Source organism: Anopheles arabiensis, chromosome 2 (assembly GCF_016920715.1).
Source record: "Anopheles arabiensis isolate DONGOLA chromosome 2, AaraD3, whole genome shotgun sequence".
Taxonomy (NCBI): Eukaryota; Metazoa; Arthropoda; class Insecta; order Diptera; family Culicidae; genus Anopheles; species Anopheles arabiensis.
The window spans coordinates 14,922,045-14,950,025 of NC_053517.1; the positions used below are offsets into that span (position 1 = coordinate 14,922,045).

Genomic DNA, 27,981 nt, shown 5'->3' on the forward strand with positions numbered 1-27,981 from the left:
CTCTCTGTAAATCACATATACCACGTGTTTTGTATTTCAATCCTAATTCATCACTTTGCATTTTATTAATTATGATACTTTTATTATGTTCACTTTTATTTGTTCCTCCTCCCTCGTTTTGTCTTGGTTTAGAGCGTTAGAAGAGAATTTTGAAAATGTTATACTTATAGGTACACGAACCATGCGCCCTCAAAAACCTTCGAGTGTGTTCCCCCGTGGTGTAAGCTTTTGTTGTAGTGTTGTTGCAAGTGTAAAACTGTGCTAATCTTATAAGAGGAACACTCTTGACGATTTAAAACACAAACACACACACACACGCTCATACATAGAAACAGAATCTAGTTTGAATGCTGCAAACGCCGCAACCGATCTATACGCATTTTGCCCGCTTAGTAATGTCTTGTAGGGAGCGGACACGAACGCTAACGAAAAGTTCACATCATCGGAGAACAACAATGAACAAAAATTAAAAAAACAAACTCGTCCCTGCCATGTGCACTCACACAGTCACACTATCCTCTACTTTGTACAACGTTGCAACGATACCGTTAGGAGACGCGAAGCGTAAAATGCGTGCGCCTTGTGTTTTCAGCGGGAAATGTACAGCGGTACCCTTAAATTAGTTAGTTACACATAAATTACGCACTAAATTGCATACGTGGGTGGTTTTGCGTGGTGCGGGTTTCCTCGTGCCCGTTTTTCTTCTTTTCATTTTTTTTCTGATTGCATATCCAACAACATTCCACTTCCGGTTGCAGCTCTATCATTACACACGGGCGATCCGTCCCCAGTACGTTATGCCCCAAGTGTGTTTGCATGTGTGTTTTTGTGTGTGTGTGACGATCACTTGCGATTGTTAGTAGCAAAAAAAGGGAGAAAAGAAACAAATAAGCAAAGAACACAATTTACCATCATAAGCTATAGCCAAACGTTAAATATCGTAAAGAGAGAGAAAAAAACGACGCATTCTCTCTTATCAACCTATAAGCCAAAAATAAGAGTAAATCGCAGACGAGTGCATTGTGTTTGGCTGCGTGTGTTTTGTGTATCTTCTCTGTATCCCTGCTGTGTAGTGTATGTGCATAATATAGCTGTGTGTATGTTGTGTGCGCCTGTTTGACACGCCGACAACACACGCCATTCTTTTTTCCCGGCTTTAACCTAAAACCACCTGTTTTAAAATGTACATTCAATGACCGGAAGCGGGGAACAGACGACACGCCCCAGGACGCTTTCTCCCCGCAAAACAGCTGGTCACACTCTATTTTCCCCGCACACGCTTACGGCGATGGGGAATCATACTCTTCGTCCGTTGTGCCGTACTTATCCTCCTGGAAAGCTTTGGAATTGTCGCCGCGCTTCACAAAATCCATCGCCGACTCCTCGAGCGCTTTCTGGATCATTTCCCGTTCCGACAGCTGTCCGAAGCCTGAAAGAATGTCGACTGTACGTTAGCTCTGGGGCACTGGGAATGGGGACGATGTGTTGTTTGGCGCTTGTAGGGCTCAAATGGAATGTACTCACTACCATCGTCTGTGTAGGAAGACTCGAGCAGGGACTGATAAAACTCGGACATTGGCGTTTCGTCGCGCGTTGCTCCCGTCGATTGTGGCAGGGACGATGGAAAGAGGGCACTTGCACTAACGCCACCAGCACCACCAGCACCACCACTACCACTGCTACTGCTTTCCTCCTCCGTGCCGTCTCTGGCCGGAGGTGGCATTGTGCTCGACGTGCTCGGTGGAGATGGTGTGAGGGATTTTTCTGCAATGAAGGAAACATTAATTTGATCTGTTTGCAGCACAAACACAACCCTTGTTGCATCCCTTACCTTCAGCAGGGCTTTCGGAACGGCGTGGACTGTTCGAGGATGTGCTGGATGTGCGGTTTCCGTTCGCTTTGCACTTTTTCGTTTCTGCGCTGTTCGTTTTCTCGATCCTGTTGGGCAAATTGAGTTGAAAACTGAATGCGTTAGTTGATAATAATGCCACACACACGCACACGCACGGAGCAGATGGACCGGGGGCGAGCACTTACGGTGAGTTAATGTTACGCTTTTTCCGCCGGTTACATTCGCTGCTGCAGCTGGTGCTATTATTGTTGCTTCCCGTGCCATTGCCGTTCGAGCTTGCGCCGCTTCCGTAGTAGTAATGGTGCTGGGAGGATGACGGCGAGGACGAGCAGCAGTCCAGCTCGAACGAGCTATTCTTGGAGCTGGACGAGCAGGCACCCCGATCGCTGCCCATGCCGGACGAAATGGGCGGCTGCTGCTGGTTGCCATGGCTTGCCGACGGCGGCGATTTGCGAAGCTCGAGCAGATACGAGGAAGCCGACTGGGACCCGCTGGCACAGGCGGCCATCATTTCGGTCGAGGTGATCGTGCTGCTGGTGCTTTTGTTCTGGCTGGAGCCACCGCCGGCCCCGAGCCGCGCCTCCCGGCAGTACTGGGCGTACGATTCGCGGGCAATCTGCTCCTCGATCTCTTCGTTCGTTGCCTCCCAGTCGGTCGTTTTCAGCTTGTCCTCCAGCATCGTCTTCTCGATCTCGAGCTCCTCGCTCATGCGCACCGCGTCCGCCACCTGCTTGATGTCGAGCTCGTCCGGCCGGTAGCCGGCCAGGCCGAGCCCTACGCCGACGGACGCTTTGTACGGGTTGACGATGGCGTTGTAGTGCGAGCTGCGCTGGTAGGACAGCCGGAACGGTTCGTTGCCATTGTTGATTTGATCCGAGTTGAAAATGTTGGTAGGTTCTGTAACGGTGAAAGGAAAGGTGAAGTTAATCCATGCGGGGAGGGGGAGTACAATAGACCTCCTCTGCGTACCTGTTTGATAGCAATACAGTTCCACGGAACGATTGTACATTTCCGACATTGCTTGAATTTCTATGTGATTGCCGTGCACGTGATTGGCGCGCTTTCGCTCGACGTAATCGGCGATATCTTCGGTAACGAATTGTGCGAAATATTCGCGATTTTGATACTGCAAAACAGAAAAGCACGACAGGATGTACATTACCACACCGATCACTGCACAGTTTCCCACAGTTGATCCCACTCCAACTTACAATGTAGTCCATCGTTTGCTGGCGGATCGCTTCGTGCATCTCCTGATCGCCGTAGATCTGCAGCGATATCGCCCGAAACAGGCACGCACCGTCCTCCTCCATCTCGTGCAGGATGAAGCCCCGCTCGGACAGGACCTTCGCGAACGCTTCGTCGCGCTTCTTCCACTCGTCCGCCGTCAGCTGTGCGTCCTTCGAGTCGATATACTCATCGCCACTGTTGTACCCCGAGCGGACCTCCTCCAGCACCGCGTTCAGGTCGACACCGGACGCTCCCGGACTGCCCACCACAGCCTGGTGGCTGTTTAGCAGCGATCCACCGGCCCCGCCTGATTGGTGGGTGCTTTTGGGCGATCGACCACCGCCCGCCGCACTGGCCAGTGTGCTGGAGCAGGCGGTGGACTGCTTTTTGCCGCTGGCAGACGGTTGCAGCACCACATGATGATGATAGCTGGGTGAACCGGTTGCCTTTTCCCGTTCGCGGCTTTCACGCTTGTGGTAATGGTCACGCTTTAGACGTCCAAGACTAGAAGTAGAAAGTGATGGATTTAGTATTTTGGTATATTTAGCTAATTTTCAACCAACTTTTCAGTACCAGTACTGTTAAAGTTAAGCAATAAAATGGTTTAAAAATTTAATTTAATTTAATTAGTAACAAACTTTAGTCTAAAATTTAGTTTTCGAATTCCATTATCAAGTTACAGGAAAAAAAATGTAAGCATCCCCACAATTTGACACAATTTGGCAAATGAAGAGGAAACGGGAGTAGAGTTTTGTTTACTTTCTATTCTGCTTCTTTCACTGTTTCGCTTTGACGTTTGCATGACATTTGCTGCAAAGAAAACGATCATGATCTCGAATCTCGAATCTACGGTAATACTTTTTAAATATTTTAAACCGTTCAATAACCAAAGAAGAACATAAAACCAGCATTCCAGAAAAAACCGCCCCATCCCCCAAGCATAGCATTGGGACTGAGGAGACTTTTTTGTTTCAGTGGTAATAGCAGGAACAAAAAATAAACAAACTAACATAAATCATAGTACGGGCACACGCTCTGAGGCCACGGCAGGCGACACACACACACACCATACGGGGCCAGAAGGGAAGAAGCGACACAGAAGAGAGCGGAGGTCAACACCTAAAAATAGTCACTCCTCCTCCTCCTCCTCACGGATCCGCCGAATCTCGCAAGACAATGCATATGGGTGGTGGGGGGTAGGCGAAAAGCCAGATCTGTTTTCACGCCAGTCCAAATAAAGCGACGACAGGATGCGAAGGAATACCGAGGGGTGAAGAAAAATAGAAGCACGTCACGGCGCACGCTGCAGTTTCGCCCGTAGCACGTTCTTCGAGTTCGGCACCGATCTCAAGTGCCATCTTGGTGGAGGTTTACTTCTTCTTGAAATCGGAATTAGTATGTATCAGACTGCATCATCCCTGTGCGGCAATACACCGTGACGGTGGGTCTCATGGAAGCGTCCTCCCTTTAACCACACATCAAAGCACTGTGCGCTGGAAGATGGGATGAAGGGGGAAGAGATTCGTTTGCAATCGGAACCTTACAAACATGGCCGAAACGCCGAACGGAGTAATTTCCGTCCAATCAAAGCAATTCTTTTTTGGGGTGCAAAAAACAAAAGTATGCACCCCTTCCCAACCATCACGCACGCACACAACATGACGACGATGACGACCACACGGCGACGCCATTTGGAAAGAACATTGGCATTGGAAATCGATACTACGGTTGAGCAGCATACTCGTCCCACTCCACCCGTGGGAGGACCGATTTCCCGATAAAGCTGTACCTTCTTCCGTCGAGTCGAGGGTGGGGGGAGTTCGGGGTGGACGTACATAAAGCATCGGTAGGGTGGGGGAAGGCACTACTGTCGGTGTACGGTGATAATTTTCTTACTTTTTGTGTGGGCTCCTACGATGACGTACTACGCTGTCACTGTCGAAGCTGTGCGGTGTTAGCACCCGTTTTTCCCTTGGCAGTGCCTGTGGAGAAACAGAGAACCAGAGAGGAAGGAACAAGGCAAGAAAGAAACATAAGCGTGACACACATATTGCTTCCCTACACATGCATTCCAAAAAGGCTTGTACGGGTACTGCTGGGCAGGTGTGGGTTGGGGGACACTTTTAACCTCCCTCGCACTGCCCCATAGCGGAGGTGGGGCAGGTTTGACAATAATGGAGGGGTAAAAGGAACCACCCGGACGAGCCAATATTTACCTGCGATTCCGATGACGACAGCTGATTAAGCACCACATTACGGTGCGACGTACGGACGCCCGCATTCCCCACACCGTGCACGTTCTGAGGCGTGCCCTCCTGCGTTTCCTCTTTAGCACTTTTCTGATTGACCACGGGTTTGATAGTCATCGCGAATTTCCGCTTTTCACACCATGCACAGCCGCGGAATTAGAACTACACCATACACACACGCACACGCACGACCTTTCCCCGCTTCACACAATGGCTGGCAGTCACAGCACGCACAGTTTCACACAAAGAAGGTACACAGACAGACTTTGCTACGGGCAAGCACCGAGAGCAAGTTCTTTCCCGCACACCGAAACTTCCTGCTGCACACACCGACCTCGGTACAGCGCGAGAGATTGGTTACGACCACGACACCACGACGACGACGACGACGACAACGACGACAAAAAAATTGCTACCACTATTGCTTCTTCCACTGTTGCTACCTATTGCTCAGGCGGGGTTGCAACCAAAAAAAAAAAAGATACGAGCTGCTACGTACGGCGCTGAACGACGCACTTTTTTCGCCAGCTATTTCTGAAACGACGACAGCGATGGAAGTTGATGGAAAAAAGCTCTCCGGGCTGGATTAAAAAGCAATTGTGGCACACACAATATTATTGTTTAGCAGCTGGGGGAAGAGCGAGTGCCACCAGCGAGAGTGAATGAAATGGGCTGAGTTTGATGTTTTTCCAGGAATGTGAAATGACAGTGACAGGCGCGTACTCGATTCGAGCACTGCCACGGGCTCGAGTTGTCGAAACGAGAAAGAAAATAGATTTTTCAATAGATTTTTTCTTAGGAGATTATGTTGGTAAAATAACTTTATTTATATAGGAGAAAATTAAAAATAATAAATACGACTAACCTCAAACATGTACATATATTAGGGCGGGTATTATAGAATCTGGCGATCATCTGCAGACAGTACAATCGTAAAAGGCCTGCCTACATACATTGGTTGGAAATAATTTGTATACATAAACTTTATTCATTCAAATGCATCATTTCACCCATTCGTTTTTCACACATTCGTACAATAATTACACGTTAAGACCAAAATAATATCGAAACTGCCATCACGAGACACGCAAACGAAACGTACGGTGATTTCCTTTCGCCTACTCGGGCAAACTTCCAGAACAGTCCAAGCATACTACAATACAAAATAGGCGTTTGTGATTAGCGCTTGAGCGTTTTAATCTCTGGCGTTGTGTTTTACGAGTTTTATACATTCCTTACCCGGTTTTATTTCGATCCACAATGCTGGGAAACAGCGACCGAAGATACGTGCAGGTGCATATCAGCAGCAGCAGAACGGAAAGAAGGCTTTGAAAGTTGAATATCGCACTCTGTGGAAAAGATTGGCATCAGTACACACTTACAAAAGGGTATGTTTGCACGTATTCAACGTACCATTTTACTGTTTTAATGTTCCGAAAACTAGCCGCAGCAATGGAAGCAATCTGCTACTTTTGTTGCAATTTTGCGTATGACGTAGCGGGTGTTTACGTTTGGCACGCAATGACAACAGATGACAGCGGTCGAACAAAACTGCACGAAAAGGGCTATTCTAGCAGTTGGAATCTGGACAGAGGGTTCGGACCTCGATATTCGTGGCCGAATATCATTATGTGCAACAATTATCGGGTAATTATTGAGTTTCAAATCGCTGCGGCAGATGATTGTGTATTTCATTTGCATTATATCTGATTGCAGCATGAGTGAAATTATTAATTAAACATAATTATAACAAAAAAAAAAACATTACTCGATAGTTTCATGACCGTTCAGCGTTCCTGTTCAGCGCAATTTGTAAACAAACCAGATAAACAAACAAACGTCAAACGAACACACGTGCTGGCGTAGGTTCCGATACAGTGAAACAAAGTTTAATTCATGTGCAGTTAAAATGTCTCAATTCAAGAAAACCGATAGTAAAATCTACGCAAAAACCGCGACGGTACTGTCGCCGGACACAATCTATTGGAAAAAGCTAGGGGTAAGTCGCTAGAAGTAGTCGAAAGCTGCATTTCACCCACCGCTGTATAATCGCATACTAATGTGGTCTCTTATCGTTGGCTAGGTGCCCACACTGGTAAAAGAGTTCGGTGCCATCGACTACATCGATTTCTGCCCGGTAGAACCGTACCTGTTCGCGGTGACTGCCTCGGTCCGCGTGCAGATCTACAACCCCATTACAAAGCTCGTGGTGAAAAACATAACAAAGTTCCAAGAGGCAGCCCACGGCGGATCGTTTCGCAAGGATGGCAATCTGCTGGTGGCGGGCGACGAACTCGGCAAAGTGCGCCTTTTCGATGTGACCACGCGCACGATCCTGCGATACTTCGAGGGTCACAAGGCTCCGGTGCATCGAACGTTCTTTACCGCGGACGGACACCATGTAGCGAGCTTCTCGGACGATCGTACCGTCGGGTACTGGGATATTGCGACGGAAAACCATCTGCACACGTTCACCGGTCACGAGGACTACATTCGGGCCGGTTGCACCAGCCCGGTCAGCCCGAACATAATCCTGTCCGGCGGGTATGACCGTAAAATCCGCATGTACGATACGCGTGTGGAAGAGTGCGTCATGACCGTGGACCACGGGCAGCCGGTAGAATCGTTGGTGTTTCTGCCGAGCGGTGGCATCTTCATCAGTGCCGGCGGTACCTCGGTGAACGTGTACGATGCCCTGTCCGGCGGCCGGCAGCTGGCTCAGCTCTCCCAGCACCACAAAACGGTCACCTGCCTGCAGCTGGCCAGCGATGGCAAGCGTCTGTTTTCCGGCAGCTTGGACCGGCACGTGAAGGTGTACGACATAGCCACCTACCAGGTGGTGCACACGATCGACAGCTCGAACGCGATTCTGAGCCTCGGCATCTCGAAGAACGACGACACGCTCGTGACGGGCATGGTGGACGGTTTGATCGCCATCTATCGGCGCGAGGGCGATCCGCGGGACGAGCAGCCGACCCAGCGGGTGCGCAAGGGCCACCACCAGCACATCTTCGAGCCGGCCGACCAGCAGGTGGAGGAGTTCAAGTTCGTGCGCTACGAAGGGCACGATCGGGCATTGCGTAAGTACGAGTACAAGAAGGCACTGGATGCGGTCATGGCGGCCAAGGTAAGGGGAATGTGGCCGGAGAAAACCGTGGCCCTCATCAAGGAGCTAATCCGGCGGAAGGGTCTGCACCGGGCGCTGGACGATCGTTCGCCCGAGTCGTTGGTGCACTTCATCAACTTTCTCACGCGTCACATCGGCGACTATCGGTTCACGCCCGTGCTGATCGACGCGGGCAACATTCTGCTGGACGTGTACGAAGATTCGCTCGAAAAGTTTGCCGGCACGATCGTGGGCAAAGCGTTCGTGACGCTCGCGAACAAGCTGCAGACGGAGGAGCAGCTGGTGCAGGAGTTCCTGAACCTGCAGGGTATGCTGGACATGATTTCGGTGGCGGCGGATACGGCGGAACCGGACACCGTGGACGATGCGATCGCACCGTACGACGCTTCGAACAAGGCGAAGAATCAAACGGTCATATCGGTCGACTGACCGGAGTGTGTTCGCACGGGGAGGGATAAACAACGCAAGACAAAATAGAAACTATCAACCCATACAGTGAAGGGAAGCGTAATGGGTAATTATTCTCTCTGGTTCAAAGGCCGAAAGCACCGGAAAGAAAACAGGTTAATCAACGTGAAAATGTTGTCATTTATTTTGTTAAACGTTCACTTCCACTTATACATGTGTTTTTTTTTAATTATTATTATTCTTCTTTGCAACAAATATTCGCTTTAACGCAGGAAGTAGCAACGTTAGGAGAGCATGCACGTGTACCAGTTGGGGGAAAGTGGCGGAAGGGGTTAGATTAAAGTGGATAGATTTTCCTTTTGTTTTGGCTTACTTTGAGTACGGGCAAAGAGCGTAGAGGATTTTAGATATCGAAAAATAGAGACAACAATTTGCAGTATTATCTTTGTGTATCACCAGAGCGTTGATTGTTAGTTAGAGACTTTGAGATTGGGAGAGACTTTCGTTTGGATGACGATGCTGACGATCGTGATGATGATGATGAGGGTGATCAATGATGATGCCTTTTAGGGATAGATTAGTGATCAGTGAGAACTAGTATGATTGTTTTGCAGAGGATGCAGTATACCTTCCACCGTTTACAAGTACAGTACATGGTTTCTAGCGCAGGCATATTCTATCACAAGGTGAGATTCTCGGCTTTTGTTTCCAGCAGCTCACGTTGCACTATTGCACTATGCGGCTCAATGCAAGGGTGTGGTGTATGGGTGACTGTGTATGGCTGGCTGGCTGGGAGCAATCGGTGCGTTGGCGGGAATGTTACATACTTTTGTGCATATTTGTTTTGCAAACCACGTGCGACGGTGGCCTTTTTTGTGATGTTTGTGATCGAGGATTGTTCTGGGTTTACATACTGTATTGTTACCATTTCGTTTTTGGGTCCATTTGTTCATGTTTTTGTCTTTGTATGTTCTGGTTTAGTTATCATTATTTGCTTTATCTGTGTTTTTTTCTTCATTTTGTTTGTATCTAGATCATTTGCATGTGGTTCCTTCTCTCTGTTTGGTTGAGAAGCTTGCCTAACCTAAATCGGCACGCGCTGTTTTTTGTTTTGTTTTAATGGTAACGATATGCTGGGATCGCCGTACCACACGTCGATCGTATCGGTGGTTGCGGTAAGGACGGCTGCTGCTTCGGATGCGATTGCAGGTGCGCCGCCGCTCGGTTGTTGTTCCAGTAGCGGCTTTTGCGCTGCCGTTCAGCGTGAATGATCGTCTGTTCCTTGGCACAACTGGTACACAACAAACAATGGAAAGGGACAATGCACATTAACGCACGGAGATGGCAATCACTCCACCCAACCCAACTTACAGATATCGCGATAGATCCTCGATGTCGATCAGCGTGGCGTCCTGGCTGATGTGCAGATCGTCCCGCACCATCAGCAACTCGACCAGCTCCTCGTTCAGCACCTCTGCGTGGCCCTGCAGCTCGGTCAGGATCGTCTGCAGCTGATGCACGTTGAGTCGGGTTAGGTAGTAACGGGACAGGCGTCGCTTGTCCGCCGCCAAACTCAGGCCCGCCTTTTCGACGGCCGTGTGGATCACCCTCGTGACGGGGGACAGTGGCAGGCTGCGTTTTTCGATCTGGAAAACCAAAAGCATTAAACATTTGCCTTTTACATAGCTGGACAGAGTGGACTGGTGTTTGCCGTTCCATCACGTACCTCCATCTGCATGTGAGCCATATCCTTCGCCTGGCAGAGTGCCATCCGTGCTTCGATCTGCAGCTTGGCCTGTTTGGTGAAGAAGTCGCACGCGTCATTCTCCTCAAACAGGGCCTCGCAGAACGGGTTTATTTTCGCAACTACAAAAAAAAGGATAAATCGGAATGCAAGCTGTGTTACTTGTGATCCTTTTTTTCGAGGTTTCATTGTAGTTTCTTACCTTTAGGATAGGACTGTCGGTGGGCAGGAACCACCGTCTCCGTACTCATTGATTGGGGCTTTTCGAGAGGCTGCAGTAGAACGAAGGGAATGAAAACATTAAGTAACCGTTCAAAAGGACCCCCCATGATCTTAGCTAACCTTTGTGTCCGCAAACGAGGGAAGCTGAGTATCTGTAGCCGCCTTTATTTCGTCCGCTAAACAATTGGTTTCTCTTCGAATTAGGTTCAGCGTAGTAGGACGTGGCTCGGAGAATTCCATTGCGATCGCGTCGTTCCGGTTTGCTGCCACATACTGGCGCCCGTACTCGGAGGGATCGTTTTGAGCGTGATACCCGGCTGAGCTGTCGTAGTAGCTGTTACAGTTAATTTCCTGCTCTACCGACGGGTTGCCCTGGTAGTCCGTGCCGCAGGATGTAGCGTATTGCTGCAGCAGGTGATAGTGATGATGGTTGGTGGGCGACTGTTCGTTCGATTGGCGCGATCGAGTGATCTGTACTGTTTGGTTCGAACAGTCGTCCACCAGATGGTACCGCACCTCGCCCGGGCTTGATCCCGCACTGTCGCCACTGTCGCCGGAAGCGGGCACATCGCTCGGGGACGTCGCGTAGCCGCTTCTCGGCGAGCCATCGTCCCGCTCGCCGTACGGTTTGTACTCGAATTCACCCTCTTCCGACTCCTGTTCCGAATCGTCCGACAGGGCGTCGTCGTCTGTGATCGAGCCGTCGTAGCACTGGATCGTTTCGTCCAGCAGCTCGCCGGGAGACAGTAGGGACGTTTGGTGCTGCTGGAAGCTGCTGCCGATGGTGCAGTTTGTAATCGAGAACGCATCCTCTGCCTGATGCAACTCGATCGCAGGGGACGGTGGCGATCGGTTACCTTCATCGTCCCGCTCGTCGTCGTCGTCCTGCCCAAGCTCCGCCTCGTTCTCGTTCTCATCGTTTCCTTCAATTTCGATCACATCTTTTACTAGCGCTTCCGTAAGCTGCGCCTTACAACTTTCTTTCTCCGAACCCGGCTCATTGTCTCCTGGTTGCTGTTGCTGCGGTATCAAATCCGGCTTCTGACTGGTGGCATGTTCCAGCGACATCTTGGCCAACTCTTTGCACGGCCCAAATACGCTCGTACGATGCTCGTAGCTGTGCTGCAGCACAATGTCCGGCGGTGTGCAGGCATAGATTAGCTCCGCTGCCTCCAGCTTGTCCTCCGTGCCGAACGTCATTGCCGTTGTCAAGGCGGGAGAGTGGCGCCCGGTCGGTATGAGGCGCATCCGGGTGCGACGGTAGGGCGATTCCGACTCAGCGAAGCATTCCTCCGCCTCGAGTGCCGTTGTGAGCGGCATCGCGTGCTGGTACAAGGTGGAGGCTGGAGCATTCGGTACGTCCATGGTGGAATTTAAATGCATCGCGTGCCCATCCGCCCCCATCCCGCTGCCACGCTGGTCGTACGAGTTGCCATTTTCGTCTCCCGGCTCGTCTGCGTGCCTTTCCGGCTCCGCTGCTGGCTTCCTTTCGTGCTGCTTCATCTCGTTGTCGTCCGATTCCGACACGTACGAGTCCTCCTCATCGTCGGAGGGGTTTTCCGAGCTGTAGTCAAAGTTGTCATCGTTCAGCGTGTAAGCCAGCGACTGAAAGCCCGGATAGTTCGGGTTGATGATGCCCTTGCGAATTCTGGTGCACATCGCCCAGCTGCGGGTGTGTAATCTTATTAACCTGCTTTTGCTGATAGGAAGAACAGGGTGGTGAGCTGCAAAGAAACCAAAAAGTGACACAAACAACGTAATGAAAAACACTTTTGCCACTACTGCTGCGCGAGTAGACCGTAGCTGCTCGCTAATCAAAAAACCATGAACCACGAGGCCTTGCCTGAACACCTCGTGGATATCGTTGCCATTTGCTTCAAATTTCATTTTACCATCCGCCCCCCCGGTAGTGCGGTGAATGAGAAAATGAAAAGCGCCGAAAAAAACACACAAAACAGCGCGACGGAAATTGCTGCTCGCGAAACGAATGGCTTTTGGAGGGTGAGTGAAAAATAGAGACCAGGTCTTCCCTCACCCCGATAGTGGGCTGCATTTGGGATTGGAATTTGGGTCAGCAATAATACGGAAATGGGTGTCGAGTAATGCATTATCAGCGTTTCATTTTGGGCGGCATAAATTCGGCTTCCCTATTGAATCTTCACCAACCTTTTACATTTCGAAATACAAAAGAGCTCATTGTAGAGTGAAAGGAAATTGGTGGTTAATTCAGTTACAAACCCATCCACGCTTTCTCTTACAGGGCTATGAAAAGAGGCTACATTCAGTAGCGTATAGAAGCAAGGGATCTGAACGCAAAGAGAGATGTTAATTTACCAAAGAAGTACAATGGTATGCCGATTGGAATGCGTGGCACCAGCAGATGTTCCATTCTTATCGAAGTTACTTGCTCAGGACCAGCTAACTGGAAAAGATTCTTCGTTTGTTCAATCGATTCAATCGATCTTCGTTAGTTTTTGGAATACTATGGTTGTTGCAAAAGTGTACAGCTTATTCGAATATTAATTATTCAATTTACTTTAATACAAGCTTAAAGGTTCCCGCTTTGTATGTCGATCAATTAGAGGGGACTACTCGAAAGAACATAATAGCTTTTGAAAGCAAGCAGGCAACCCCGACTCGGTGGTCTAATGTGTATCTGCACTGGCTTATACGAGGCCGTAAGGTATCGAGTCCCATCCAGAGCCATCCTGAGGTGTTGTGGTAGCAGAGTGTTTAATTCTCTCTACCTCTCATCGAACAACAATTGGGCCGGTCTCGTGGGTTCAGTCGTCAACTCGTACTACTTAACAACATGCCCGTCATGGCTTCAAGCCCCGAATGGACCGGACCCGTGTGCCTCCAAATACGTATAACTTTGACTATCCTGGTAATCAATAAGTCACTGAAAGCCTCTAATAAGTGATACAGAGGCAGGCCTTGGTGATCGACAACGGTTATTATGCCAAAGAAGAAGAAGAAATTCATCGATCAAGTCAACACTGGTTAGCTACAGACGGCCACCTCCAACAACGGTTGTGTGAGATGTCCAAATTGAGAATACATTAATATGATAAAAATAATATAATAATTCAAAGAAACAATGTTTTCAAAGAACAAAAAACAAAGCATAGCTAAAATATTGAATCTGATTGAACACATCGAGATTAAATAAAGCTTTTAGATATTACATTTAAATAAAAATCTTTTCAATTTAATGGCAATTCACATATTTTGGTGTTGCAACATTTAAATGGCTTTTAATAGCATATGCTAAGTTATCAATCAGATTCAAAACACACCCACACAGACCCTGTTATCATCAGGATAAATCCAACGTTGGACCTGATCATCATAAACCGCAAAATTAACTCAACTCAAAATTGACCTGAATTTCATTGCTGATCCTTGAAATTTCGTCTGGTGGTGGTGTGGATTGGCCTCTCTCATTATTGCATTCCATTAAAAATAGCACACTCGCCCACAGCGTGCACCGTAAAAGCATCGCTTACCGCAGAAACGGTGGGCAAAAATGTAATTCCATTTCAAAGAAAACCACTTCACCGACCGGCACTGTACATAAATTAATCTTCTCGCCCGCCCACTCCCATCGAGCCACTCAGAAAAACAAAAAGTAAAAAAAAACACACACAATCCCTCACGCTAATAATAATGCTCTTGAACGCATCGCGGGGACACATGCTCCTGAGCGACGGGCTCGGGCTAGGTAATGGACCTGGCAGCTCGGTACAAAATAATGGAAAATTCCCAAGAGTTGGCCGGTTGGAAAAACGACACGACACGCGCACTAAATCTCCAATAACAAAAGCGAACGAACAAAGGCGACCATCCCCCCCTCCTTCGCTTTTGCCATGCAGACGCACACAGAATTTATATGTTGTGCGAACGTTCATCGCGTTCATTATGCGTTTTGGTCCCCTTTTCCCCCTTCTGCTTCTGCTTGTTGTCTGCTTCATTTTCATTGTGAAAGTGTGTGTATGTGTGTGTGTACTTGTTAGGAAAATTTCACATTTTCTTGCTGCTGTAATTGTAATACTTTCCGACATTTTCCATCTCGCACGGTTGCAGCCGGCAGGGCTTAAGGCAGGACAGGCACTGAAAAGGGGGGCCCCCGGCTCGATTTATGCGAGCATCGGCGTCTTGGCATCGGGTCGTAAATCTTTTCCGCTAAACTTGCCAGCCAGCTTTTAATTAGATCGACTTCACTTACACCTGCTTTTGTGCATGTCAAATTGGCACGAACTGCGCACTGGTCTCTCCCATGCTCAAACACACATATTAATCAGGGTGATGTAAATGATGCTATGCAAATCGTGTAGCTTGGTAACGTTATGATCAGAAGCAGAAACCTTTATATTTCCCTTTTTTTATTGTTTTGCTTAAAGTTGGCGCACACTTTCACACAAACCCCCCCCCCCCCCGTCACTGTTGCGTTGTTGGGCTCGTAACACAGCACACACACAAAGTATGAAATAAATTTCCGACAATCCTTGAAATGTCGCCGGCAGAGAAATTAAAGTGATTAAAACGGAGCGGAAAATTGGTAGCGTTTTTTGTTTTTTGCTTGTTTGTCCCGAGTTCGACCTGGTTGGGCAGGTGCCAAAAATGAGGGGAAGCATACAAAAAAACATAGCGCATGATAAGATTGGGCGCACAGAATCGGGCGGAAGAAGAACACAGGCGCACCGAAAATAATCCCATTACCTGGTGCCCATCTTAAGGTCAATGAATTATTCAACAGGATTTGGAAATAGAAATGAATTTCGTTACGCCAGCAAACGATAACAGAGGGTAAGAGAGAGGGAGAGAGAGAGAGAAAGAAAAGAAAGCCGGACACGTCTATTTGCCCGTTCCTAATCCAGGTGGAGGTTGCTTGCCGCAAGCCGTAACCTTTAAGAAAAAGGTGAAGGCGTTTAATCGGGGGCACGGCAACTCATCATACCGGGCGCAGAATTCGAATCAGCGTTTCTTGGTTGGGGTGGGATGAGCTTTGGGCTGTGTTTTTCCCGCACCAAACGACGCACCAATTTGTCCCAACTTTCTCAGCCTACGCAAGAATGAATTCGTAACAATTCGCCAGCCCGCCAGCCACGTCGGTGTTAGTGCGAAAGCTCTCCGTGTCCTCGACCTTCGGCTTCTGGCAAGGCAGTCAAGGGAGTGGTGTGGGATTGGCTTCCGTGGAGAACGTTCCGTTCCATCTCGACGCAGTTTGTGGAACAGGGAGCGCACTCGCTTGGCAGTTTGGCGACACACACACACACGCACTGGGTCGCATGGGAGGGAATCACGCGCAACCCACGAATGCATGGTGCGTTTGCTGAATGATTTGCTGTCGTTGGGTTGGTTTGCGAGCGAGCGTGAGCGAACCATTTCGGATGCCATTTCACCCGAAAGCAAGAGACACCCACCGAGCACAGCACGCGCGCAGTTGCTGTATGAGATGAGAGTGAACCATTAGAACACGAGCGTGTCTCAGCAGTGGTTCACATTAGCTAATGCTGACCTTGAATGGGCGAAAGGCCGCCACCAAATACATTTGCAGCGTGGCAAACTTTATTTTTCATTTCACAGCTAAATGGCAATGACAAACAAAATTAACAAAATGTCTATTTCACGCCTAGATGTAGGCAACACGCAGAGCGAACAATCGTTGTTGCTTGGTAGTGCAATAAAAAGTGTTTCGACGCGTACTGCGGATTGTCGCTATTTAGGGGCGACATAATAATGCGCAAACAATCAAATCAAATATTGTAATGCAAAAATAAGTTTCCCCACCCTTTGCCAGTGGAGGCAGTGAAATACGCAACCCTCCCTCCCCCCTCCCTCTCAACGAGCAATGGTTGATGCAAATGGCTGTTGCTATAATTGGAACCGGTCATGACCGGCATTCGTTGGCCTGCAAGTAGGAGTAATCGACCGCAATCGACCTCGCTAAGTGTGACGTAAATCGAGTGCTTTGTTCCTTTTTTGCCTACTCCCGCTCCCCTCCGCTCCCCTCTCATCCACTCGTAACTATTTCTGGTGACCATTTCAAGCACCGGCGCCCGGAATTTCCTCTCTTTTGTTTCTGCTCAAACCCCCTCCGAGGACACACATACACACACACACTAATCGACATCTAGGTGCCGTTCGATTGCCGATATAAAAAAAAAGTGTTCGGAAAATATACCGCTCATCACGTGTCGATGTGTTTCAAATGGTTGAGCTTGAATGGGGAGTGTGAGCTTTATGCTTCCTCCCTGCATGAACGCACCAAATGCCTATCAAATCAAGACACGTGAATGACAGCGACCTTGAATGAAACGGTAGCATGGTAGCAAGGTGGTTTTTTGGGTTTTTTTTCTCCCTTTTCTGTTGCTCCCGCACCGAACGCCGAATTCCGGAAGCGTGGTTCGTCCAATGTGCCCCATTTGGGTCAACATGATGGCGATAATAATGGCTGCGATGATGATGATGATGATGATGATGATGATGGTTGTGATAAAAATAATTCCCGCTGGCACAGTAGTGAGTTCATGCGCGCCACGTTGGAGTAGGTGGTGCCCGAACGCACCACTTGTACTTGTATGAAAGCCACTTCCTGCAACTTCTTACGCGAAACGTGGTTGATTTCGTGTCATTTCGTAATACGGTTCCGCCGTTCCGAGTGACCGACACACTGCCAGCGTAAGCGACGGACGTAATTGGTTTGGCGTAATTGTGATCTGCCTTGGGCTTACCGCACTTGCAGTAGGGAAGGGAAGTTCCAAGAAACAGCTAGGTGCACGAAAGGGCGCCTCGTTCGTACGTACCTTGGCAGGAAGCTTCTGTAATCTTCTGTACCGAGCACAAGCGTTTTATGCTGGCTAGAACAGCACGATTGGAGTTCCTTTTTTTCCACTCAATGTTTGTACGAAGCGGTCACTGTGCGATTAGATTTCACTCTTCAACTAGATTGCTAACGTCACTTCATTGGATTCTCAATGGGGCGTTACGGCCATAGCACTGACAACTAATTAACTTTATGAACTGATTTTTTCCCTCGTGTTTTGTTGTTGTTGTTTTTGCTTCCTTCGTTTGCTGGTCAGGCTCGGAGCGCGCACGAGATTCCGAACGTTTTAAAACACTTTTCAATGGACTCCTGTATTTTTTCCTCCCCACCCTACAATGGTCGTGTGCACCGTAATCGTCTTCGAATCGTCTCCGATGGTGGGTGAAAATCAATCGGCCCATTCACATGATGTATTGAGCTTCTGGCACGAATGTTGCCGCACGGTAGACCCCCCGGAAAACGCTATCCGTTTGCTGTTGCTGCCGAAAACTGACGCGCTATTCGTACGTAGCACGCTCTTGGTGCACTTGGTGGTGTCTACCGGTGCGCATGTGCCGCGCACGGTGCGAAAGCTTTGCTAATGTCCCAAAAGTAGATGGAAAAATGTCGTTGGAACCAGAGGGCTTTGACGTTTAGGTTTTGAGAAAAAGCCAAGGAATAATATGCCGATTTTACTTTTCCGAACGTGGTGGATCATTTGGGCCATGAGTGTGCGACACTTTGGATGAACCCTTTAGGGACAATGAAACAAAGCGATTCGGGTCTAATTTTTATCATCCTTAAACGGTATTGTGTGCAGTATAACTAAACCTTTCACTGCTCTCTGTGCTTGTTTGTTTGGGAATTGAAAAAAAAAATGTAAGAAAGTGCATTAAAAGTAACAAACATGTTCACCCTGAATTTATACTATTTCCTGTATTTATTTGTTTTAATACTAATTTTTGAAATAGTGAGCATGCATGTTGTTGTTCGGATTTGGTTGATTTTGATATAATAATGCATTGGAGTTCGCTGTACATACGGTAATCAATATTTTTACATCACAATAAAGCTTTTCAAAACATGTTGAGAAAGATTCTTCGAATAATCCATACACTTAACAGCCAAAACGTTGACTTCATCCTACGATGGAGTAACTAAACGCCTGAAGATACGCAATCTGAATACATTAGTAGTACAGTAGAGCGTCGATTACCCCGGCAGGTCGAAACCGGACGGTTACCGATATACGGGTTTGCATGGATAATGGTCGAAGCAATGTCGAATTCTTATAAAAATTATAGAAATCACTGATTTTATTAAAAAATCACTTTAAACCAATTGATTAAACATTAGTAGAATATTTTTTGATATTATTTTTACCATTAGAAATTTTTGTTAACAATTAAATCTAGTAAAAAATCCAGTTATTTCTGCCTTTTAAACGATTTAAAAATTTTAGCAAAAGTGCAGTTTGTTTACAACTTACAAATGTTTCATAAAATTTTACCGATGTGACATATGAGTTGTCAAAATTTATACTTTTGCGTACCTCGAGTGTCTCGGGAGTAACTCGGGAAAAGACTATGTACACTAGACAGCTGCACAAAAAAGTGTTCATCAACTGTCAAATTCATGCGCACGTTTAAGCCGTTCGCCGGTTCTAGTGCAGTTGTTAAAATTTTATCGTAAGATCAATGATGTTATTGATTGTCTGAACATGTAACAACACATTATCCCCCCACCCCCACTGTTAGGCGATAAAATGTATGAGTTAACAATCTATTTTCAACTATCATTGATTGATTTGATCATTGATGCTGTTGATAAATATTAACGGTCGATTCGATCCTACCGCTAACTTCCTGTAACAATCGACAGAGAGCGCCAGAGATGCAGAAAGAGACAACAAATGATAACAAACAACGTTGCTAAAAAAGGTTGTTTTATTGTAAAATAATATAATTCGGGTGAAACAAAGAGTCATGTTGATCACGTCCCAGCTCAAGATACAAATCCATACCCCATGCATTAAACCGTTGCTTGCATGCTACTTAAACTTCAACTTCGCGTACCTTTCACTTTTCAGGGTTGTGGATAAATCGCTGCATGTTTTACAATCCTTCGATCGGCGTAGCCAAGGGTCAACAGCACAGTTCACTTGTCAGATACACTTGCTACCACCGCTGGCCGAACGGATTATACCAGGCTTGGTTTTCTCCCCCATTTTTCCACTGATCCCAGTGCGCCAAAAATGTAACGTAACTTTTTAAAACCTCCAAACACGTTTCCGTGACATCTGTCAGCTGCAGGCGCGGCAACTCGCGCAGTAGCCACCGAAAAATATCCCAATCCATCAACCCCCACGGCGATGAGGCTCACGTACAAAAACGAGCTCCCCGACCTCCCCTCGTTCAATCAACTTCATCTCCCCCTCTTCTAGTAGTAGTCTCGTTAGCAACGCATGCGATCTGAGAGCACAGAGAGAGAGAGAGAGAGAGAGAGAGAGAGAGAGAGAGAGAGAGAGAGCAAAGCGGACGTCACGGCTAAACAAATCGGTTGGGCAGTGTGAGTGAAAGCTCAGCGGGAAAGCTCCGTGGTCACCTTTTGACATGACGCTTTTCCTGCGAGAGGCACTCGAGAGCTTATCGTGTTCATTACCATCATATTTGTGCTCTCCATCAGCACTTCCCTTTCATCGTCCGGCCGTCCCCCGCCACGCACGACCTCTCCCAAGCTCGCTCTGCTGCGCGAAGGATGCACGGTGCTCACTGTTCGCTCTCCTGTGCACGCACACGCACGCGGGCACTCACGGCAACGCTATCGGACGATCGAATGTCAAGCGCGCTCCGGACTCGGGCGAGCGCAGCATCCGGCACCAGTTTCGGCTTGGTTGGCTCCGCTGCTGCTTTCATCTCGCAAGGACACACGGGTGTCACGTCGTCCTCGCCATCGTCGTCGTCGTTGTCGTTGCCTGCCCGCTAGCTGGCTGGCGTAAGCGGTGCTCGCCCGTGCGAAGTGAGCCGTGCTGGTGGTCCGTGCCTGTCGTCGTCCGTCGTCGTCATTTTGTTGACAGCTTTCCAATTTCCACAGCCTCTGCCTGTGCTCACTCTCTCTCACTCTGTGCGCACTAGCTCGCACATCGTTTCCCTGGGCTTTTGTATCCGTATTTTCTGCCCTGCCGTGCGTGGTTCCCGTGCGTGACTGGTGACGACTGGCCCCGAGCGTGTGAGCGCGTGTGTAAGGTGCACGAGATTGCACGAGCGGTGGTTGCAGATTCTTCCTAAACTTGCTGGAAGCGCGTAGCAGGCCGTGCCAACGCAGAAAATCATCCATCGTTCGTGCGCCCAGTGCCCGTATCGTGCGCCCAGTGGAAGTGGGAAGATTTATCCGCGTGACGTGTTTGCAAAGCAAAAGGCGAAAAGTGGTGCTGTGTTTGTGTGGCTCTCTAAGTGTCTGTGTGTGTGCGAGTGTTTGTGAAAAAAAGAAAAGAAAAGCGTGCTTCAAGTGCACACGGCGGCAGTAGACAACGGGCGCGTGGAATAGCCAAAAGGATACCCTTGAACCACACCGAAAGAGGAGACCCGCGAGGTTCGCTCAGCACGCAAGCAGCAGCAAGGAGCAGCAAGGCTCATTTCCGGTACGCAAAAACCTCAGCTCGGTAGCACTAATATGGTCTAATGGTCTGCGGTAACTGAAAATGTCGTGTTCCGTTCGGCGTGTTCCCCTTTTGCCCTTCATTACTGCTCATTATCGCGTCGAAGGATCGCTTTCCTCGAACTCCAACGTTTGATGATAGCCGAACGGGGGGGAGTGACGTTTTATCAATCGACTTGTGGGACGTCGTTACAGCCCGCTGACGCGACTGCTTCGTCACGTGGCCTGTTTCAGCAGTGGCTCGGGCCAACAGCAATGTTGAGCCCTTGCTTCATCCGGCGGGATTTTCCGGAATCGGTTCTGATTCGATGAGTTTTAAGTATTTGAACGCATCAGCTACACACACACACACACACACACACACACAAAAGTATGAGAAACCGCTACCAACCTTCCTCCATTTCTAGCCATTCTGGAAAATCTGGAGCATTGTAATGGCTTGGCGCCTAGCTCGGTGGGAAGAAAAGCTTGCACAGCTATCCAAGCGGTCCAAGAGGACGGTTACGGCTTTCGCCCTCGGGGACGAACCGGGGGTAGGGAAGGAGGCAGAGACAGAGGGCATTTGTGGTGCTGTGCTACGGGTACGTGCAGGAATGCAGGGCGCACAACCGTGGAAGCTGCCAAGGATGCTCGAATGGGAATGGGAAACCCCGTTATGTGTTGTAAATAACGTATCGATCTGCACGTTCCCGGCAGCCCCGTGCTCATTGTTCCCCATGCTTTCACCCTCTTACACCCCGTTCCCCCCTTCCCTCCCCGCCTTCTTCCCTTCTTCACCGTGCAACTCAAGAAGTAATCCTTGAGGACTCGCTTGGTGCGCCTGCCGCCCCTCCCGAAGCGAGCAAGAAGCGCCCTCAGCATCCATCGTTAGGACGAGAGCATGATGTAGCATATGTGTTTGATTGTGTATGTGTGTATATGTGTGTGTAGGTCCATACCATCATTTTCCAGTCCTGTGCGGGAGCATGGGCAAGGAGGGGGGTGGGGCGGCGGAGGTAGGCTGCAATCGGTGAGTGACGAACGCCAGCAAGTGAGTGAGTCAGCCAGGGCACACGCGATGAGGGTACGAGTAAGCGGCCGTGAGCGAATGTGTGAGCGAAACGAAAGTACGTCGGCCAGAAGGGCCAGTCCCGAGCCAGGCCATCCCAGGACGACGCTGTTGAACCGCTGTTTGTTGAGCCTCCTCGTCGGACACCCCCTCGTGGACGGTTGCGGAAGTGGCAAGGATGAAAGAGCGTGGGGTTGTCCTTGGCGGCAGGCACAACAAAGATGAAATTGCGAATTATTTTCATTAGGATCACTTTCCCCGATTCCGTCCGTCTCGTGCACGGCAGGACGGAAATGAAGTGTTAATCGCTATACCCATACACAAATACACAGCCACACACACACACACACACACAGTTACGAATGAAAGGAGCAGAAGGTTTGTCACAACAAAGTGTGGTGAGATGAGCCGAAGCCGACCCCTTCAAACCGAAAATTAACACATTCGCCGCTGGAAGTCGTGGTCTTGCATGGGTTTCGCTGGAAATTGGATAGCCTCCGATAAGCAGAAGCAGAGCACCGTGGAAGACGCTCCTGCAGCAAAAGGAAGAATGACGGCGGTACCCTTTACCCCTATGTAAACAAACCGATCTGCTTGCGACCGACGTCAGCGACTCCGTCAGCGGCTCCGTCAGCGGCTGGAAGTGGTAACTTAACGCCCAGCAAAGCCCGAGCGTCCCCCCAAGATCTGGGCAGGGCTCAAATAGAGGACAAAAAAAGAGCAGCAGCTAAGGCTTATGCGGCCACCGCGAAATTGCTTGCCCTGCGGGCTTGGTCGCCGAGGGAAACCGAGACCGTTACTTTCGTTAATCCGGTTTAACTGTTGTTGTTTTTTTTTGTGTTGCTGTTGTTGTTGTCGTTGTTATTCTAGCAGTTTGTTTTTGTTGTTTAGGTTTAGCGCTTTGCCAGGATTCCTGCGTTGCCTTCTTGGTAGCCGGACTTAAGGCTGCGCCACGAAATGCTCATTTCCGCCGTCGTAGGAAGCGGACGGCAATGTGTGTGTGTGTGTGTGTGTGTGTGTGTGTGTGTGTGTGTGTGTGTGTGTGTGTGTGTGTGTGTGTGTGTGTGTGTGTGTGTGTGCACGGTTTGTTTGCTAATTCGATTGAAAATCTGCCCCACAGGCAGATTGGGCAGAGAGGTAGGCAGAGGAGTGTGAGAAAATGGATTAAATCGTTCACTTCCGTGCCGGGATTTTTCTGCTTCCTTCCTCGAAATAGGAAATCGATGAGTGTATCCGGCTCGAAGGGGCCGAAGCTACCGGCTTTAAGTAAAAACCAGCCATCCCAGCTGCTGGAAAACCGCATCCCGGAATTGCGCTCATTCCTGTGCAAGTGGAGTGTGTGTGTGTGTGCTAAGACGTTTTGATGCGACTGCTGTAGGGCGCTGTTCAAGTGGTTTCGCTCTAGGAAATGAACCCCCGATCGATGTCCAGGAATGCTGCACTAGCACACCGGCAGCAGCGACCCTGCCCAACCGTTCATCACACAAAAAAGCATCCTCCCAGGAGCAACCGCTTTTCTTGGAAGCGCCCATTAATTGTTTACCTTTTGCTCATTCGCACCTGCAGCACCGTTTTATGGCAGTAGGGGTTTGCCCCGTTTGCCTTGCGCTGGGGGTTTTTCTTGAGCGGCGAATCCCATATCCCTATATTCCCCTGGGAGAAAGGAAGGAAACGCAGGGTTTTCACTGGGGGAACCCGTTTGCCCTTTGGGGTGTCAATCACGATCACGGGAGCAGCCCGGAGGGGACCGAGCGTGGCAGCGTGTTCGGAGAACATGCCGGCGGAGGTGGCCTTTGTGTGTGTGCGTAATGGAAAGCCAAAAGCCAACGATCCGGAACCAAACACGAGTACAAACACAGCCAAAAAAAGGGAGGGATAAAAAAGCCATCGTGAAGTGTAGCCAAAAACGGGTGTAAAAAGCGAGCAACAACCGGGCCATATGTCCATAATAAACACACAGACACACACACACACAGACATATTCAAACATAGACCCACGTAACCAAACAAACTTGGGAGTCATTTGTGGATAAAAGAAAACGCACCCATCATTAATGAGATGGGGCCATCGTTTGGCGGGTCAACGAGGGAGCACTCGAGATCCGGCGCATCCTTGCGCTTTTATTGCCATTCCTACGCAGAACTGAAGCCAAAAAAAGGAGGACAAGAAGAGTCGCATGACATACCAAGCGGGCCTTACGGCCAGTAATGCGATATTTCGTATTCCATGTTCGGCTCTCCTGTTCGGAACCGGTCGAATATCGTTATCCTTAATATATATCTGCGCTTCTCCTTTTTTTTTGACCCCCGAATGGCCGAAACTTTTCATTCGCTCTGTCCCAAGATGTTTGTCCCTTTTTTTTTGGGGAAGGGGGGGGGGTCCCTTCCTACAGGTTGCACAGCTTTGCAGCGGAGGTGCTATAGGCCTACCAGTGATGGCGGGGGGGCCCATTCGGTGCCGCGTGTAAAAAGACCTTAGTAAAAAGAGCATTAGTCGAGGTTCGATAAGCTCGTCCCGTCCATCGCCGGGATGGGCTTGTCGATGGGTTTCGATCGATCTCTATTGGCCATCGCGATAGTGGCGGACGGTCAACGTGTCGTCATCCATCGTGGGAGAAATTGAGCTGCTGTGCTGCGAGGACCTTTTCGCTTTTCTATGGGCCATGTTGTGTCGGACAGTTTTCTTCCGCCCCAGCGCCATTATCTATCGCGTTTGGGCGAGTTTTTATTTAGCAAGCTGAGGATTATAGTGAGGAGCTTTATTGATGGCATTATGGTACAATATCCGAACGGGCCAGTGCACGAGCCGAGTGTAACCTTGTGCTGGCGCCTAATGGTACCCCGGCCCTGATGATGTGCATGTGGGTGTCTTCCTTTGCTGAAAATCGCTCGCAGACGGCACAATAAAACGTGCCACAGAAAACGTGAACATAAAAACAGAGGGGGCGGGGGGTTAGAAAAGGTTGCAAAGGATAAGATAGTGAGTCGCAGTGAGGAAGTAAAAAAAAACACACACAGGGCACACCCGTTGGCGGTGAAAGCAACTGCCCGTTTAAGTAAGTGTCAATGCGAGATTTGTGTACACCCTGTGGACGTGAGCTCTTTTGACGGGTTAGTGTACGCGCACGCAGCGTCGTGCGGAAGTTACTGGGCTACTGCTGCACAAAAAAAACCCCAGTCGTTGGTGGTGTATAAGTGTCCCAGCTTTCGCCCCACGGCGTTTTGAGTGTGGGTATGTGTACGTATGTGGTTGGATGTTGTTTGATTTTTTTAACTTTCCTCTGTTTTTCTTTTTCCCTCCCTACAACACAGCATCTCTCTGTCACGCACAGTCGCTCAATTGAGACGAGCGTCAAAGCCGCCTATGTGAAGCGCCATTGTGATGAGCTACCACTCGTGGGCAAACCGGACGAAGGCTCTTCGACTTGCTGTTGCTCTGCCAACGTCATCGCCTTCTGATCCGCTTAGCTGTGCCTCGGTGCGAAACTGCACAGGAAGCGCGGGTCCATCCCCCTTCCCCTCTTCCCCTCCCCCTTCCACCTCAAGTTCAAGAGGTGATGCAAGCAACAACAATAACCAGCAAAAAAAAAAGGAAGAAAACTTCTGACAGCAATAGAAAGCAGAGCGCAGAGTGCAAAAATGTTTGCACTTCGCTCTTTACTTTTGTGTGTGTGTTGTTGTTGTTCTTGTTTTTTTCACTTTTTTTCTGACTTGCTTCATTCTGTGTGTGTGTGTTTGTTTTTTGTTCTTGTTTTGCCGTTGTTGTTGTTGTTGTTGGTCGTTCCACCATCCCGGTTTTTCCAGCACACGCAATGTACTGAAGAACCACTCTCCACTCAATTTGACCCCCACAACACACAGATACACTTACTCATACGCACACAACCACGCACACACACACACACACTTGACGTTGCGAGGGCATGCGGGACGGTCCGGGGGAAGGGTGCGGGCGAGAGCGAGAACGGGGTGGACCGTTGTTAAGGTTTGCAATTTGCGAGACCACCAAGTGCTGCTTCTCGTGGTCGGCGGTGGCACGGCGCACGGCACGAACGCGGTACAGAATTTCCCTCCAGGCACATTTTTGTGTTCCGTTGTTTCGCCCTCTTCCCAGCCCAGTTCCCTATGTTTTTTTTGTTTTCGCTCTGCGTGTCCCGCTCGGCAATCTACGCTACAACAACGATCCGGTCATGTCATCTATCTTCCCGTCAGCATCTAATCATCATTTTTCTTCCCATCCTACCCGCAACCGAAGGGGGTCGGGCTGGGAGCGGGTGGATGCGGGCGCAGAGAAAAGGGGCAAAAGGCACCTCTCCCTTTCTCCCTATCTGGCCACTGCTTGCACTGCACGAGAGCGTGAAACAGAGAGAGAGAGAGAAAGAGAGAGAGGATGAAAGTGGTCCTGGAGATGCTGAGGTTAGGGTTTATTTTTCTCGACGTGCCTGCGTCGTACCATTCGGAGAGGAGGGTGGTGGTAGTACCATGATCGACGATGGGCGAAACCATGCTGTAGCACACAGACACACACACACACACACACAAACACCCGTGTATGCGCGGTCCGTGCCGACTCGATGACTGGTTGGCTGGCTATCGCTATGTCCTTCTGCCACCTACCAGAGCGTGTGACGAAATCCGGCCCACTGCTGGACCGAGGGCGTACGGGACGCACAAAACGGGAAACGCTCGGCACGGAACGTAATAACACGGGTTTTTGGCGGACGGTTAGGCTCGTGCGATGGGAAGGAGGAACGCCCTCAGAACGGGCCTGATTAGTGACACATCAGCATGCCGACGGGATGGCGGCAGCAAGGCGTACCGACACCGACACACAACGGTTTGGAGCAGTTACACAAAGCGAACATGACGGCGGAAGATGAATTTTCATTCAAGTGGTGGCCGGTTTTCAATTAGAGCTCGAGACCGGGCCCGAAAGATACCTACCCCTGTGTGTTAGGGGATGGGAGAGAGGAAGGGGGCGGGGGTTATTTTACTCCCTCCTTCGCTCACACGCTTTACACGTGTCCCCGGTGCGGTGCTTACATTCAATCCGGACCATGTAAAACCACATGTTTGCATATTATCTTCCCTGCACTCTGTTGCTTTCTTTCAGTAGTGTAGGTCTCTCTCTCTCTTTCACACACACACACACACACACACACACACACACACACACACACTTCTTCTTCTTCTATCTGTCCCATCTGCATCGTGGCGGAATGCATACGTGAGCGTGTCACCTTGACATTTATCAAAACTGTCCACTGTGATCCGTTGCAACGTCGCGCTGGAGCTCGGTTGTGAAGCTCGAGTGCTCGTTGCGCTTCCTGAAGTGAATGAATTACGCAATTAGTTTTACCTGTCCCTTCGGTCCACTCTGAGGGCAGCTGCCCCGAAGGCAACTACTGTAAAACGATCGTTTCAAGCTCGTTACCCAGGCCTCCGACGCCAAACAATGTTAGCTTGATTATACTGATAATAGCGTATTGATTAATAGCTTGCCGTGTTGCGAAGCGCCTAAATTTAGCCCAGCCCGCATCACAATACAGTCTTGTTAACTTACTCTGAAGCAGGTTTATTGATGTTGTTGCTCCCGTTGTCACAACCATTGCGTACGCAGTTAATCGCTGCTCGTG

The 27,981-nt window shown here is 49.2% G+C and overlaps 5 protein-coding genes across 7 annotated transcripts in view; 2 read left to right on the forward strand and 3 right to left on the reverse strand.

Moving 5' to 3' along the window:
- Window positions 1-27: 27 nt before the first annotated feature.
- Window positions 28-6,016, reverse strand: LOC120893597 (OTU domain-containing protein 5-A). 3 transcript variants are annotated; one of them, XM_040295577.1, is made up of 8 exons: window positions 5,299-6,016; window positions 4,979-5,064; window positions 3,064-3,586; window positions 2,822-2,978; window positions 2,038-2,749; window positions 1,832-1,962; window positions 1,528-1,764; window positions 28-1,429 (listed from the first exon to the last, which is right to left on the reverse strand). In XM_040295577.1, exons 1-8 carry the CDS (start codon window positions 5,446-5,448, stop codon window positions 1,281-1,283), a joined length of 2,145 nt encoding a protein of 714 aa, XP_040151511.1. In that variant the 5' UTR covers window positions 5,449-6,016; the 3' UTR covers window positions 28-1,280. The 3 variants fall into 3 exon arrangements, with proteins under 3 accessions (XP_040151511.1, XP_040151510.1, XP_040151512.1); XM_040295576.1 differs by having other exon boundaries at window positions 1,525-1,764; window positions 5,299-6,014; XM_040295578.1 differs by having other exon boundaries at window positions 1,525-1,764; window positions 1,832-1,938; window positions 5,299-6,013.
- Window positions 6,017-6,281: 265 nt separating this feature from the next.
- On the reverse strand, window positions 6,282-6,880 carry LOC120893600 (protein kish). The gene is made up of 3 exons (XM_040295580.1): window positions 6,745-6,880; window positions 6,571-6,680; window positions 6,282-6,484 (listed from the first exon to the last, which is right to left on the reverse strand). Exons 1-3 carry the CDS (start codon window positions 6,745-6,747, stop codon window positions 6,379-6,381), a joined length of 219 nt encoding a protein of 72 aa, XP_040151514.1. The 5' UTR covers window positions 6,748-6,880; the 3' UTR covers window positions 6,282-6,378.
- Window positions 6,881-7,153: 273 nt separating this feature from the next.
- LOC120894604 (U3 small nucleolar RNA-associated protein 15 homolog) lies at window positions 7,154-8,969 on the forward strand. Its single transcript, XM_040297290.1, has 2 exons — window positions 7,154-7,330; window positions 7,415-8,969. Exons 1-2 carry the CDS (start codon window positions 7,241-7,243, stop codon window positions 8,885-8,887), a joined length of 1,563 nt encoding a protein of 520 aa, XP_040153224.1. The 5' UTR covers window positions 7,154-7,240; the 3' UTR covers window positions 8,888-8,969.
- Window positions 8,970-9,026: 57 nt separating this feature from the next.
- Window positions 9,027-18,174, reverse strand: LOC120894603 (schwannomin-interacting protein 1-like). Its single transcript, XM_040297289.1, has 6 exons — window positions 17,642-18,174; window positions 10,953-12,556; window positions 10,813-10,882; window positions 10,593-10,732; window positions 10,238-10,512; window positions 9,027-10,157 (listed from the first exon to the last, which is right to left on the reverse strand). Exons 2-6 carry the CDS (start codon window positions 12,489-12,491, stop codon window positions 9,983-9,985), a joined length of 2,199 nt encoding a protein of 732 aa, XP_040153223.1. The 5' UTR covers window positions 12,492-12,556; window positions 17,642-18,174; the 3' UTR covers window positions 9,027-9,982.
- A 2,350-nt stretch (window positions 18,175-20,524) lies between these two features.
- The window catches only part of LOC120895598 (neuroligin-3), a 42,017-nt gene continuing 34,560 nt past the window's right edge, over window positions 20,525-27,981 (forward strand). The window contains exon 1 of the mRNA XM_040299102.1: window positions 20,525-21,280. The gene's annotated coding sequence lies outside the window, so the exon portion shown is untranslated. The remainder of the gene's footprint in view (window positions 21,281-27,981) is intronic.

Bases quoted from the DNA above. Each gene is read 5' to 3' on its own strand.
- LOC120893597 (XM_040295576.1), bottom strand. From the start codon at position 5,448: ATGACTATCAAACCCGTGGTCAATCAGAAAAGTGCTAAAGAGGAAACG. The intron at 3,587-4,978 runs GTAAGAAAATTA...TTCTACTTCTAG, and splicing joins CGTAGGAGCCCACACAAAAA to TCTTGGACGTCTAAAGCGTG. The intron at 2,979-3,063 runs GTAAGTTGGAGT...TCTGTTTTGCAG, and splicing joins AGCAAACGATGGACTACATT to TATCAAAATCGCGAATATTT.
- LOC120893600 (XM_040295580.1), bottom strand. The intron at 6,485-6,570 runs GTAAGGAATGTA...TTTGTATTGTAG, and splicing joins GTGGATCGAAATAAAACCGG to TATGCTTGGACTGTTCTGGA.
- LOC120894604 (XM_040297290.1), top strand. From the start codon at position 7,241: ATGTCTCAATTCAAGAAAACCGATAGTAAAATCTACGCAAAAACCGCG. The intron at 7,331-7,414 runs GTAAGTCGCTAG...ATCGTTGGCTAG, and splicing joins TCTATTGGAAAAAGCTAGGG to GTGCCCACACTGGTAAAAGA.
- LOC120894603 (XM_040297289.1), bottom strand. From the start codon at position 12,491: ATGTGCACCAGAATTCGCAAGGGCATCATCAACCCGAACTATCCGGGC. The intron at 10,733-10,812 runs GTAAGAAACTAC...TTTTTTTTGTAG, and splicing joins CCGACAGTCCTATCCTAAAG to TTGCGAAAATAAACCCGTTC. The intron at 10,513-10,592 runs GTACGTGATGGA...TTGGTTTTCCAG, and splicing joins TGGCTCACATGCAGATGGAG to ATCGAAAAACGCAGCCTGCC.